This window comes from Chlorocebus sabaeus, chromosome 2 (assembly GCF_047675955.1).
Source record: "Chlorocebus sabaeus isolate Y175 chromosome 2, mChlSab1.0.hap1, whole genome shotgun sequence".
In the NCBI taxonomy this organism is placed as follows: Eukaryota; Metazoa; Chordata; class Mammalia; order Primates; family Cercopithecidae; genus Chlorocebus; species Chlorocebus sabaeus.
In genome coordinates, this window is record NC_132905.1 from 4,197,347 (window position 1) to 4,210,881 (window position 13,535).

Genomic DNA, 13,535 nt, shown 5'->3' on the forward strand with positions numbered 1-13,535 from the left:
TTTTTAAATGCAAGCTTTTATTTAAGCAGAATTCGGGTCCTAAAAATCAGCAGAATTTGGATCCAGGACTCTGTTCTGCAGGTTTATGTCTTTGTCCCAGATTCAGTGACAAGTAATGAGAAGCCATAGGAAAGGAGTCTTTCTTCCCTCTTTGGTCATTTCCAGTCCTGACAGCTGATGAGTCCTCAGCTTGGGGCTGGGGCAGGCTTGAAAGACCAGAGAGGAGAGAGGTTTTAAAAGAATGAAATTGGACAGTTAGGAAAGTCTCTTTTTTGTTTGTTTGTTTTTGGACAATGAGGAAAGCCTCTAAAGCTTTCATTCAGGGAGAATTTGGATCCTAGAAATCACAGAATTTCCTATGAGAGATTCCTCTAGAGATTCTTTTAATCCGTACCCAATATCTCTATTCTGGGCTCTAGAGCAGAGCAGTCCTGGGAAAATCTCTGTGAATATGAGAATGTCCCTGCTGTACTGGCCAGTGTGGTAGATGCTAGCCACATGTGGCTATTTGGGCCCCTAAAATGTGGCTAGTGCTAGTGTAGAACTGAATTTTAAATTTTGCTTAATTTTAATTAACTTAAATTGCCATATGTGACTAGAGGCCAATGCAGATAGTATAAAGTATTGGTTAAGCACGTGGATTTGTGAGTTTAGAAGACCTGAGTTTAAATCCTGTTCTATGGGCAACATGGCAAAACACTGTCTCTACAAAATATATAAAAATTAGCCGGGCATGGTGGCCCGTGATGTAGTTCCAGCTACTTGGGAGGCTGAGGTGGAAGGATCGCATGAGTCCAGGAGGTAGCGGTTGCAGTGAGTGGAGATCATGCCACTGCACTCCAGCCTGGGTGGCAGAGTGAGACCCTCCCCCCGCCAAAAAAAAATCCTATCTACCCCTCACCAGCTATGTGGTTTTGGGCAGGTAATTTATCCTCTGGAGTCTGCATTTCCTCATCTGTGCACATACATGCACACCCCCTACATATGTAAATGTATAAGTGAATGTATGTATTTGATCCTCACAACAGCCCAATCATGAAGGTACTATTATTATTCCTTTTAACGTACAACACTCACATGCAAAGTGCTCAGGATGGCAAGGGCTACGTAACTATCTCCTCTTTTTCCTATTCAAGTCTCTAGGCAACATTTCCACTGGCATCTCCCACAAACAACTCAAATCCTACATGTTCCAGACTGATAGCATACTTGTATTCTCACAAACCTGCCCATCTTAGGGGCTCTCTAACCACAAAAGACACTTACCTACTCATTCCAAAGATCATCCTTGATGCCTCTGCTTCTTTCATCCCCACCTCCAAGTTCTGTCAAGTTCACTTCCTAAGGCCAGCTCTTCTCTGTCTCCACCCCAAACAGCTAAAGTTTCCACCACCTTGAGAACCCACAGGACTGGTCTCTCCCGTTCATTCCATCCTTCTGTGGTGGGTTGAATTGTGTCCCTAAAAGCATATATTGAAGACCTAATCCCCAGTACCTGTGAACGGGACCTTATTTGGAAACGGGCTATTTGCAGATGTAATTCTTAACTGAATTACAGTTAAGATGAAGTCACACTGGGTTAGAGTGGGCCCTAATCTAGTGGGCAGTGTCTTGATAGGAAAACACAGACACAAAAAGAGGATGCCATGTCATGACAGGGGCAGAGACTAGAGTGAAGTAGCTGCAAGCCAAGAAATGGCTGGGATTGCCAGCAGCCCACCAGAAGCTGGGGAGAGGCCAGGGAGTGTCCTCCCAGTTTCAAACAGAGTTTGGCCCTGCTCACACCTTGATTTCAGACTTCCGGCCTCCAGAACGGCAAAAGAGTACATTTATCCTATTTTAAGCCAATGTACCAGTTTGTGGTTCATTGTTTCAGCAGTCTGAGGACACTAATGCACGTTCCTAACACATTCTCTGCACAGAGGCTTGAGTGATCTTTAAAAGCACAGATCTCACACCCCTTTTCCCCCAAGGTTTTTACTTCTCTTAGGACAGAATCCAACCTGCTCTGTCCCCTGCTGACCCTCTCAGCTTCACCTCTGACCACACTATCCTCACCTTCTGCAACCCCTCACTCTGTTGGCCTTAAATGAAGGGCCAAAAGAATAACTCAGTAAAAGCATAAATGCTAACAATTTATTAAAATGTAACTCAATTCAGAATTTCCCAGATTGGTAACAATGCCACCACCACCACCAACAAAAAATTGCAAGTGGCTTTTCTCATTGTACAGTTTCATTCTCTTAAAACTTCCCTCCTCTCTGGTCTTTGAAGCCTGCCACAGCCCAAAAGTGAGGACATATGAGCTCTCAGGCCTGGAAATGACGAAAGAGGAATAAACTCCTCTTCCTTGGCTTGCCATTACTTGTCACTGAACCTGGAACAAAGACATAAGCCAGCAGAACAGAATCCTGACTTGGTGATTTGGCTTCATGTCCAAATGACAAAGAAAGGGTGTGGGGATTTCAGAGGAAAACTGCCGTGGACACAATAGCGCTCCAGCAGAAATGGTATCAGCTTGTAAACATGGAGAGCTGAACAGGGGGACGTAGGTATCTCTTATCGATGTCACAGATGGCAATAAGCCAATTCGAGGGGCAGGGATGTAAAGGAATGGAATGGAATGTTACTTATAGCCAATTGGACAGTTATTGAGCCCCTGCCAGGTGTAAAGCTCTTTGCGAGTTAAAGGTCCAGCATTTGGATTGCTAAAAACTTCTTATATCTATTGAATCATGTTCTCTTTATCTGCCTTGATTCCCGGGAATCCACATAAAGCCGCTGCCATCAGTAACTGAAGTACAGTCCACAGTCCCATCACACTGCCCACCCCACCTGACAACCCTCAGAAGGCAATTCATTTGCTTTGGCGCTGCACTCATATGCCAGAGGGAAGAGAATTCAGGTCTGTTTCCTGATCAGACTCATTGTGGGTAGGAGCAGGAGCGAGGGAAGGATGGGGACAGGATTTGATTTGGACAATATTCCAATCCATGCAAACATGGGCTATTAAAAAGGACTTCTACAAAGTATTGGAGATCAAATTAATGTGCTGTCTGACTAAGGAAACTCTTAGCTCTTGACATGGCAAAATGTGACCAAGAAAATTCTCCAAACCTCAAGCAACTGGTATCAAACAAGTTATCCACTTTCAGACAGGGTTTTCCCCCTATTTTGTTTATTGGTGTATTCCCAGTGCCTGGCCCGAAGCAGGTATCCAGTAAATAGTTTTAGCATGAGCTCTCAGTGAATATAGCCAACCATTTTCACTGTGATGAGAAAAACAGAAAGACATAGACATAAGAGCATATTGACTGGGCCCTTACTGAACTGTGAACCTAATAGTAGAGAGAGATTCTCTAAGAGAAGATGACGTTTATCTGGGAAAGGACATTGCCATGGGAATATGTGTGCCATGGGAAACGATGTGCAGAGTCAGGGAGGTAAAGGAAGATAAAGGTTTTCAAAGGAAAAAATTAAAAGGATTATATCATTGTTTTGAAATAATTGTCATTGGCTACAAAGATCAATAGCAAGGGTGACACCGGTCTGAGTTTGCACAAAAAAGTTGCCGAGAATATTTCTTCAAAAAAGTGTTTTTTGTGTAAGGTTTTAATGGCCTTTGCGCAAAGTTGTTATTTTTGCAGTTTTTGTGATAGTTTTAGTTATTAAGCCTACAAACGTGAGAACCCCCTTTGCATAACCTTCTTTGTGTCTATATATCAGGCTTTGTGCCTGTGTGTGTGTGTGTGTTTTAATATAAGGAACTCCATTTTAATTCTGACAACTTTCGCAGTACCAAGGGCTTTTACGCATTTCCTCATTCATTGTCACAACCACTGGCTCAGATAAATTCAATTATTAGCTCTATTTTCAGGTGAAGAGAAATAGACTTAACAAGGTTATGTTAAAAATCCTGACACCCAGCGCACTCCCAGATCAGCTCAACCTGAACCTTTGGGGACAAAACCCAGGCACTGAGATCCCTTGAAGCTCCATAGGTGAGTTGAACTTGATCCAAGGTAAGGACCAAAGTGAAGTTGGCCTAGGTCCCCAGCTGGCTGGGAAGGAGCCTAGGTCAGGACGCCAAGCAGCCCCGTCCAGAGCTCACAGTTACCAACCACTGTGCTGCTTCCCGCCCTCGGCTGATATTCAAAGGAAGAAATGATTCCCTCTCCCTAGCTGCAGAAAGCCAATGAAGCAGATCCTAACCAGCAAGCACATGTCCACTCTAAGTACAAACAGAGCAAGCCCATAGGTTTCGAATCCTGACTCCAGTAGCTTGTATTCCCATTAAACAGTGGCAACTGGGGGCAGTGGATTTAGCCCTCCCATCCCCGTGGGTTTGCTCAAATTGCCTTGGATCCAGACAACTGAGATTTCCACAATCTTATGTAAAGTGTGAACAGACGTATCATTATAAAAATTGGCAGGGCACAGTGTCTCACTCCTGTCATCCTAGCACTTTGGGAGGCTGAGGTGGGCAGATCACCTGAGGTCAGGAGTTTAAGACCAGCCTGGTCAACATGGTGAAACCCTGTCTCTAATAAAAATACAAAAACTAGCCGGGCATGGTGGCGTGCGCCTGTAGTCCCAGCTACTTGGGAGGCTGAGCCAGGAGGATTGCTTGAACCTGGCAGGAAGAGGTTGCAGTGCACTGAGATGTCACCACGCACTGTAGCCTGGATGACGAGACTCTGTCTCAAAAAAAAAAAAAAAAAAAAAAAAATTGTGTGTTGAGTGGGTGAGGTGGCTCATGCCTATAATCCTAGTACTTTGGAAGGCCAAGGCGAATGAATCATTTGAGCTTAGGAGTTCAAGACCAGCCTAGGCAACATGGTGAAAATCCATCTCTATAAAAAATATAGAAATTAGCCAGGCATGGTGGTGAGTGACTGTAGTCCCAGCTACTCGTGAGGCTGAGGTGGAAGGACCACCTGAGCCTGGGAGGTTAAGGCTGCAGTGAGCCTTGATTATGCCACCGCACTCCAGCCTGTATGATGAAGCCAGACCCTGTGTCAACAAAAGGAGAAAGAAACAAAGAAAGAACTTGTGTGTGTTGATGTAATATCTCACTAAAAATAGTGTGAGCTATATAAATTAGTTTTAAACAAGTCCCTTCTCCTGCTCCCACTGTTGCCCCAAACAGCCTAGGACCCTTAACTTCCCTTTATATAAATCCAGAGCCCCTGCTACATAAGCCATTCTCAAGACAGCCAGCCCTGGGTCCCAGCAGGTCACACTCAGTCCCTCTCACCTCCCTTCTAGAAGGGGCAGGGCCAGCTTGCACTTCGCTTTCAGTTCCCTGCACCTGAGCACTAGGCTCCAGGCTCAGCTCACCAGTTTACCTGCAGCAGCCACAGCAGCAGCGCTAGAAGCAGCAGCAGCGAGGGGTGCCTCCCGGATCTCATGGCCATATGGGAATACCCAAGACAGACTCAGAACATGCAGCTGCTAACCAGTCCTCCAAGCTGGGGATCCTGCCGGAGCCACACACCTCCTTCTCAGTCAGCAGCTTCTTCTTCAGTGGTTTCCAGGTCACTTTGGCCCAGACACTTTCATCCCAACTTGCTCCTCCCTTCTCAGCTTTTCTTGCATTTATCAGAGTGGGGAGGGTGGACTTGTAAGCTTGAACATCCGTTTGCCACAAGTAGAGTTCCTAGGAAGGGTGGGGTAGGAACTGAAGCCACCATGGTCCTGCACGTACACAAAAGACTGCCTGGGGTCTGACCTCAGGAACAGCCAGGGGAAGTGAAACCAGCACCTATTGGAAGGTAGAATTATTTATTTCTTTGTTTCCTTGTTTGTTCTAGTTTCTAAGTAGAAGGCCCAATCATCTCTTTCTATAGGAGGATATGTTAGTGACTCTTTTCTATAACCCCCATCCTCTTGAAACAAACAAACAAAAAAACTAGAAAATGACTGCAAGAATGATAACTTTATTAAGGGGAAGGGATGGGGAAGAATGAAAGAAAAGAAAAAAACAACTTTTACTTTCCAAAGCACTAAAAATCGTTATTCCAACAATATCCCAGGGCTCTGGGGTTTGCAAATTATTTCTACTAAAACCTCTTTTAAGCTTAGATTAATCTGCCTTTTTGAGTTTGGAATTAAAGTGGGAGGGAGGAGAGATGGGAAAGAGCCTCCCTGTGGGCAGGGATCTCTGTGGCAACCTGGGAGTCTTTGCATTAGAATTCTGAAAAAGACAATTTGAGATTCTATTATACCAATACTTAAGGTTGCAATAAGCAAGTTTTAAAACACAATCTGTGATACATTAACCCTGATTACCTTAACATGACCTTTCTATCACATTACCTTGTTTAAAGTAGTAAACAGATAAAATAAAAGGTAAACTTTCTTTGCTTATTCTAGATATTGGCTTAGGCAAGGATTTCATGACTAAGAACCAAAAAACAAATGCAATAAAAACAAAGATAAATAGCTGGGACCTAATTAAACTAAAGAGCTTTTGCACTGCAAAAGGAATAGTCAGCAGAGTAAACAGACAATCCACAGAGCAGGAGAAAATCTTCACAAGGCGGGGTGCAGTGGCTCACGCCTGTAATCCCAGCACTTTGGGAGGCCGAGGCGGATGGATCACAAGGTTAGGAGATCAAGACCATCCTGGCTAACAAGGTGAAACCCCGTCTCTACTAAAAATACAAAAAAAATTAGCCGGACCTGGTGGCAGGTGCCTGTAGTCCCAGCTACTCGGGAGGCTGAGGCAGGAGAATGGCGTGAACCCGGGAGGCGGAGGTTGCAGTGAGCGGAGATCGCGCCACTGCACTCCAGCCTGGGCGATGGTGCGAGACTCTATCTCAAAAAAAAAAAAAAAAGAAAATCTTCACAATCTATACATCTGATAAAGGATGAATATCCAGAATCTACAATGAACTCAAATAAATCAGTAAGAAAAAAACAGTCCCATCAAAAAGTGGGCCAAGGACATGCATAGACAATTCTCAAAAGAAGATATACAAATGGCCAAGAAACATATGAAAAAATGCTCACCATCACTAATGATCCGCGAAATGCAAATCAAAACCACAATGCGATACCACCGTACTCCTGCAAGAATGACCATAATTAAAAAAACAGCAGTTGTTGGTGTGGATGTGACAATCAGGGAACACTTCTACATTGCTGGTGGGAATGTAAACTAGTACAGCTGCTATGGAAAACAGTGTGGAGATTCCTTAAAGAACTAAAAGTAGATCTACCATTTGATCCAGCAATCCCACTACTGGGTATCTTCCCAGAGGAAAAGAAGTCATTATTCAAAAAAGATACTTGCACACACATGTTTATAGCAGCAAAATTCACAATTGCAAAATTGTGGAACCAACCCAAATGCCCATCAATCAACTAGTGGATAAAGAAAATGTGTATATACATATATATACGATGGAATACTACTTAGCCATAAAAAGGAATGAATTAACAGCATTTGCAGTGACCTGGATGAGATTGGAGACTATTATTCTAAATGAAGTAACTCAGGAATGGAAAACCAAACATCATATATTCTCACTGATTTGTGGGAGCTAAGCTATGAGGACATGAAGGCGTAAGAATAATACAATGGACTTTGGGGACTTGGGGGGAAGAATGGGAGGAGGATGAGCGATAAAAGACAACAAACATGGTGCAGTGTATACTGCTTGGGTGATGGGTGCCCCAGGATCTCACAAATCACCACTAAAGAACTTACTCATGTAACCAAATGCCACCTGTACCCCAATAACTTATGGAAAAATAAAATTAAAAATTAAAAAATTAAAAAACACATCAAAAATAAAATATAAAATAAAAATCTCCCAATTAAAAAAAAAAACTTTCTTTGCTTAACTGAACATTCATATCTCTGAGATGCTGCTGAGTATTTTAATTTGAATAGTTTATTTTCATTGACATTAATAGCTTATTATTGAAAAGAGTAATAAATATAACTTTAAAGTCTATAGATATTTCCTATACATAAAGAGAAACTGAATACCTTGTGCCTATTTTCAAAGTGGATATTTCTATAATGATAGCTTATTTTTAAAAAACTGATTAGGTCAGAATCACTAATTTAGAATATATAAGTCAGGTTACCTAAACCATGTTAAATATTTGGGAAAAAACCACGCCAGTTGAGCACCCCCTGCTGCTAGAATAGCTCTGGGGACTGAAACATTCTTTCTAGAAAGGCGTTAGCCTCACAAAGGTCTAGTCTGGGAGGAGCTGGCGGACAACAGTGAAGGATTCCACTTTCACATTCATTTTAACTTCAAAAATAATTGGTATTTTAAAATTAGCCGGGCGTGGTGACAGGCACCTGTAATCCCAGCTACTCGGGAGTCTGAGGCAGGGGAATCCCTTGAACCCGAGAGGCGGAAGTTGCAGTGAGCCAAGATCACATCACTGCACTCCAGCCTAGGCAACAAGAGTGAAACTCCATCTCAAAAAAAAAAAAACAAAAAAACAAAAAAAACACCATAGCAATTGGTATTTTAATATATTAGAAACAACCAAGTTTTCAACATTCTCAAGCATTTAAAATAACTGAGCAGAATGCCAGTTTCCCACACGGCAACCCTTCTTGGGTAGGCCATGGGGCCTGGAACTCAGCTGGTGATTCTGGGCATCACCTGCCACACGTCTTGGGTGAGCCTGAGCTAGAAGATGTCCCCGTTCCCTTTCTATTCTGAGCATGTGATCGTAGTGACAATAGTCTAGCGCTCCTTTCTGTGTACTTGGAAGTACAGTAATATTTTATGGCCACATGGTGGCAGCTCCCAGCTCCCTGTAAGCTGACAGGTGAAGAATTGAGATTGCTCATGAGATAAAAGTTACTTATGATTGCAAGGGAGGTGTGAGCTACAATTACCTACCCAGGGTCAACCTTCTTATCTTTTTGAGGGGTGCCTCCAGCCACCTCCAGTTCTCACTGTTCTTTTTTTAACAATGATGATTACATCATGAGGACATCTCCACCCGGCTTGGATTTCTGTGTGGACAGTGGTCTGGCTGGCCAGGCCGTATGCCCAGCTGAAAGGAAGGGAACTGAGGTGGACAAGTGGGACTGAGGGAAGATAGCAAATGCACCTGACTCTGCCTACGTTTGGCATTTTCCATATGGATCAAGTAAACACCAGAGAAGTAAAGCGCTGGGCTTGAGCCTTCTTTCCTGGCTGGGGAGGCGAGAAGGCTGGCATTCGATCCCACCTCCGCAGAGGTGAGCCAGCCGCAGCGAAAGGCCGCGAGAGTGGCCTGTTACAGAGGACAGGCCTTAGGCTCTCCCTTTAGTCTGTCTTTCTGTCACCAACGCTGGGGGAGGCAGAGCCTGGAAGAGGGAGGGAGCAGAGGTGTCCTGATGGCAAAGCACCACCATGCTCTAGCATCTCAGTGCTGGGTTGGAAGGTTAGGAGGGGCTGCCCAAGCCTCCCCTGCCAACACACCCACCCGGGAGTCCAGCCCACCCAGGGCAGACGGAAAAGATTAGATTTCCATCAAGGCTGACACTGAAGTTTTAAGCTGGACTGGTTTTACTGACTGACGTGACTGGGTAATGATGAACCCCAGTTGTAACTGAGGGATTGAAATGGTTTGGGTGAAGGCTCAGATTAAGGAAGAATAAAACGGTTCATGCTTATATGTCCCCTGAGTCAAGACCTTTCTACGTTCACTAACACAAAAATCATTTTCCAGCCAAATACTTCTGAATTCAAGGTCGTGTTTCTTCATAGTCACAAGAAAAGTTTAATTTCTCAGAACACTCTTGAGAAGGGTTTTTTAAATAATCAGGGAAGAGTTCTGCTTCCAGTAGTGGTGAAGTAGCTTCAACTCTGCTGTACACGTAACAGCTATTAACAAAATATAAAACAGGGCCGGGCGTGGTGGCTCATGCCTGTAATCCCAGCACTTTGGGAGGCCGAGGCAGGTGGATCACCTGAATTCAGGAGTTCGAGACCAGCCTGGCCAACATGGTGAACCCCTGCCACTACTAAAAATACAAAAAAATTAGCCAGGTGTGGTGACACATGGCCAGCTATGTGGGAGGCTGAGGTAGGAGAATCGCTTGAACCCAGGAGGTGGTGGTTGCAGTGAGCTGAGATCAAGCCATTGCACTCCATCCTGGGCAACAAGAGCAAAACTGTCTCAAATAATAATAATAATAATAATAAAATATAAAACAGCTACCCAGAGTGGAGGCCCTGGAGGGTGAGCACGGCAGGCAGAAGCTGGAGGGATTCCGATGCCTGGAATAGGCCATAGCTGGGACTGCTAGGTGGCTAGAGGGATGGATGGAGCAGACAGAGCTAGGTGGCAACTGTCTGGTTGTGAGAGTAGGCATGTGAAGCTGTGAAGCTCTCTCCACTTTCCTGTATGCTTGAATTTTTTTTTTTTTTTTTTTTTTTTGAGACAGAATCTCACTCTGCACCCAGGCTGGAGTGCAATGGCGTAATCTCGGCTCACTGTAACCTTTGCCTTCCGGGTTCAAGCGATTCTCCTGCCTCAACCTCCTGAGTCGCTGGGATTACAGGCGTGTGCTGTCAGGCCCTGCTGATTTTTGTATTTTTAGTAGAGACGGGGTTTCACCGTGTTGGCTTGGCTGGTCTCAAACTCTTGACCTCAGGTGATCCACCTGTCTCGGCCTCCTAAAGTGCTGGGATTATAGGTGTAAGCCACTCCGCCTGGCCTGAAAAATTTTATAATGCCATATTGGGAAAAAACCAGAAAGGTGAATTTGACTCCATCAAGGAAAACTCCACCAGCACTTTACTTCTCTGGGGTTTACTTGAACCATACGGGAAATGCCAAATGCAGGTAGAGTTGGGTGTGTTTGTCATCTTCCCTGAGTCCTGCTGTCCACCTCGGTTCCCTTCCTTTCAGCTGGGCATGGGGCCTGACCAGCCAGACCACTGTCCAATAGAAGCCCAAGCCAGGTAGGGATGCCCTTATGAAGCATTCATCATTATCAAGCGAGCTACACTACACTTATTTTTAAGTGCAGTTATTTTAAGTAAGCAAAACTACACTTATTTTTAAGTGTAGTTTTACCCAATACCTGATAGTGTATCTCTAGTTGTACCCCAATAGCTTGTCACATATATTAAGAGCTGAAGTTCATTAGACTTCACATTAGAATAAAATAATCTATCATTTGTGTTTCTGGGTTTTTTTTTTTTCAAGGACTAAGAATTTTGTTTTTCAATTCTGATTACTAATCACATGGGTTGATTTGAGAGTGCAGTTTCTTAGGTTTTAGTATGTTGTCAGTCACTGAGAGCTGGCCAGAAAATTACCTTGGAGAGATTTTAATCTCTTACCCCAATTTTTTCAACTAATATGTAGTTGCAGATATGCAATTAGAAAAACAAACAAAAACACTGCCAGATATAACATATTGAAGGCGTTTTCACTTTTTGCAAGTATATTCCAGGGCTAATCATACCAATGGTATGAATCGCAGGCTCTTTCTTCTATCATTTATGTTTGTAAATCAAGCTTGTTCAACCTGTGGCCCAGGATAGCTTTAAAAGTGGCCCAACACAAATTCATAAAATGTCTTAATACACTATAAATTTTTTTTGCATTTTTTTTTAGCTCAATAGCTATTGTTAGTGTTAGTGTACTTTATGTGTGGCCCAGAACAATTATTCTTCCAGTATGGCCTAGAGAAGTCAAAAGAATAGACACCCCTGACATAAATTGTTTATGCTTCTTTAGGAAAGGAGAAAAAGAAGGGAAGGAAAAAAAAGGGGAAGATTTAAACAGCTGTTTTTATCTTCCTGCATCAAAAACTGTTCTGTTAAGGTGAAAATACATACTTTAAAAAATCAGAACATCTTCAATTAAACTTGTTAAGCTATTTCAATATTACATAAATTCTACAAATAAAAAGCACTTCATTCCAGCATTTAGAAAACCGAAAACACCACACGAGAAAAGCAAAGCCTTCTTTTTCTTTCTCCTTACTTTATTTAGGCAGAGTATCTCAAGAGATAGGTTTAGAGGAAAAGCTTGCCGACAAATGGTGAACACTCTTCTAATCCTGGACAAAATGACCAAGTGAGTGAAAGGAAGGGGACAAGGGAAGGTAGAGTGAATGTTCCACAGCTGGAGTTCAAAAATCTAAGAGTCTGAATATAAGGAAAATGGAATGAGGTGGTTAGGTGACCTAAGAAGCCCGAACGCTTATATTTTAAGTCTTTGATCCATCCTGAGTTGGTTTTTGTATAAGGTAACAGATAGGGATCCAGTTTCGTTCCTCTACATGTGGCTTGCCAGTTTCCTGAAACAATGAAAATTCTAGAAGACAACACTGGAAAAATTCTTCTAGATGTTGGCCTAGGCAAAGAATTCATGACTGAGACCCAAAAAGCAAATGCAACAAAAATAAAAATAAATAAATGGAACCTAATTGAACTAAAAAGCTTATGCACGGCAAAATAATCAGCAGAGTAAACAGACAACCCCAGAATGGGAGGAAATATTTGCAAACTACACATCTGACAAAAGGAATAGTATGTAGAATCTACCAGTAACGCAAACAAATCAGCAAGAAAAAACTAAATAATCTCATTAAGAAGTAGGCAAAGGACATGAGTAGACAGTTCTCAAAAGAAGATATACAAATGGCCAACAAAAATGTGCAAAAAGTGCTGAAGATCACCAATCATCAGGGAAATGCAAATTAAAACCACAGTGAGATACCACCTTACTCCTGTAAAACTGGCCATTATTAAAAACTCAAGAAACAATAGATATTGGCATGGATGTGGGGAAAAAAGAATGCTTGTACACTGCAGATGGGAATGTAAATTAGTACAACCTGTATGGAAAACATATGGAGATTCCTTAAGGAGCTAAAAGTGGATCTACTATTTGATCCAGCAATCCCAGTACTGGGTATCTACCCTGATACAGTTTGGCTGTGCCCCCACCCAAATCTCATCTTGAATTATAGTCCCCATAATCCCCACGTCATGGGAGGGACCTCTTGGGATGTGATTAGATTATGGGTGTGGTTCGCATGCTGTTCTCCTGATAGTGAGTGAGTTCTCATGAGATCTGATGGTTTTATAAGGGGCTTCCCCCTTCACTCAGCTCTCATTCTCCCTCCTGCCTCCCTGTGAAGAGGTGCCTTCCGCCATAATTGTAAGATCCCTGAGGCCTCCTCAGCCATGTGGAACTGTGAGTCAGTTAAACCTCCTTTCTTTATAAATTACCCAGTCTTGGGTATTTATTCATAGTAGCATGAGAACAGACTAACACATACTGAAAGGAAAAAGAAGTCATTATATGAAAAAGACAATTGCACACGTATATTTATAGCAGCACAATTCACAATTGTAAAGATGTGGAATCAACCAAAGTGCCCATCAATTGAGTGGATAAAGAAAAAGTGATATATATGTACACACACTCACACACACATATATATATAAAGTATACCATGGAATACTACTCAGCCATTAAAGGGAGCTAAACATTGTCTTTTGCAAAACCTTGGATGGAGCTGGAGGTCATTATTGTTTTTTTTT

The 13,535-nt window shown here is 42.8% G+C and overlaps 1 protein-coding gene across 3 annotated transcripts in view; it reads right to left on the reverse strand.

The window, feature by feature from the left end:
- The window catches only part of CDH26 (cadherin 26), a 69,158-nt gene that overhangs the window by 47,417 nt on the left and 8,206 nt on the right, over positions 1 to 13,535 (reverse strand). Inside the window, exons 2-3 of one of the 3 annotated variants that reach the window (XM_073005471.1) lie at positions 7,015 to 7,071; positions 5,498 to 5,659 (exon numbers count right to left, since the gene is read on the reverse strand). The exons of 1 other annotated variant lie outside the window; for it this stretch is intronic. In XM_073005471.1, the coding sequence (XP_072861572.1) occupies positions 5,498 to 5,659; positions 7,015 to 7,017 (165 nt within the window). In that variant the 5' untranslated portion in view covers positions 7,018 to 7,071. Of the gene's footprint in view, positions 1 to 5,348; positions 5,660 to 7,014; positions 7,072 to 13,535 lie in introns of those variants that run through there. One more of the 3 variants, XM_008012433.3, reaches the window with a different exon arrangement.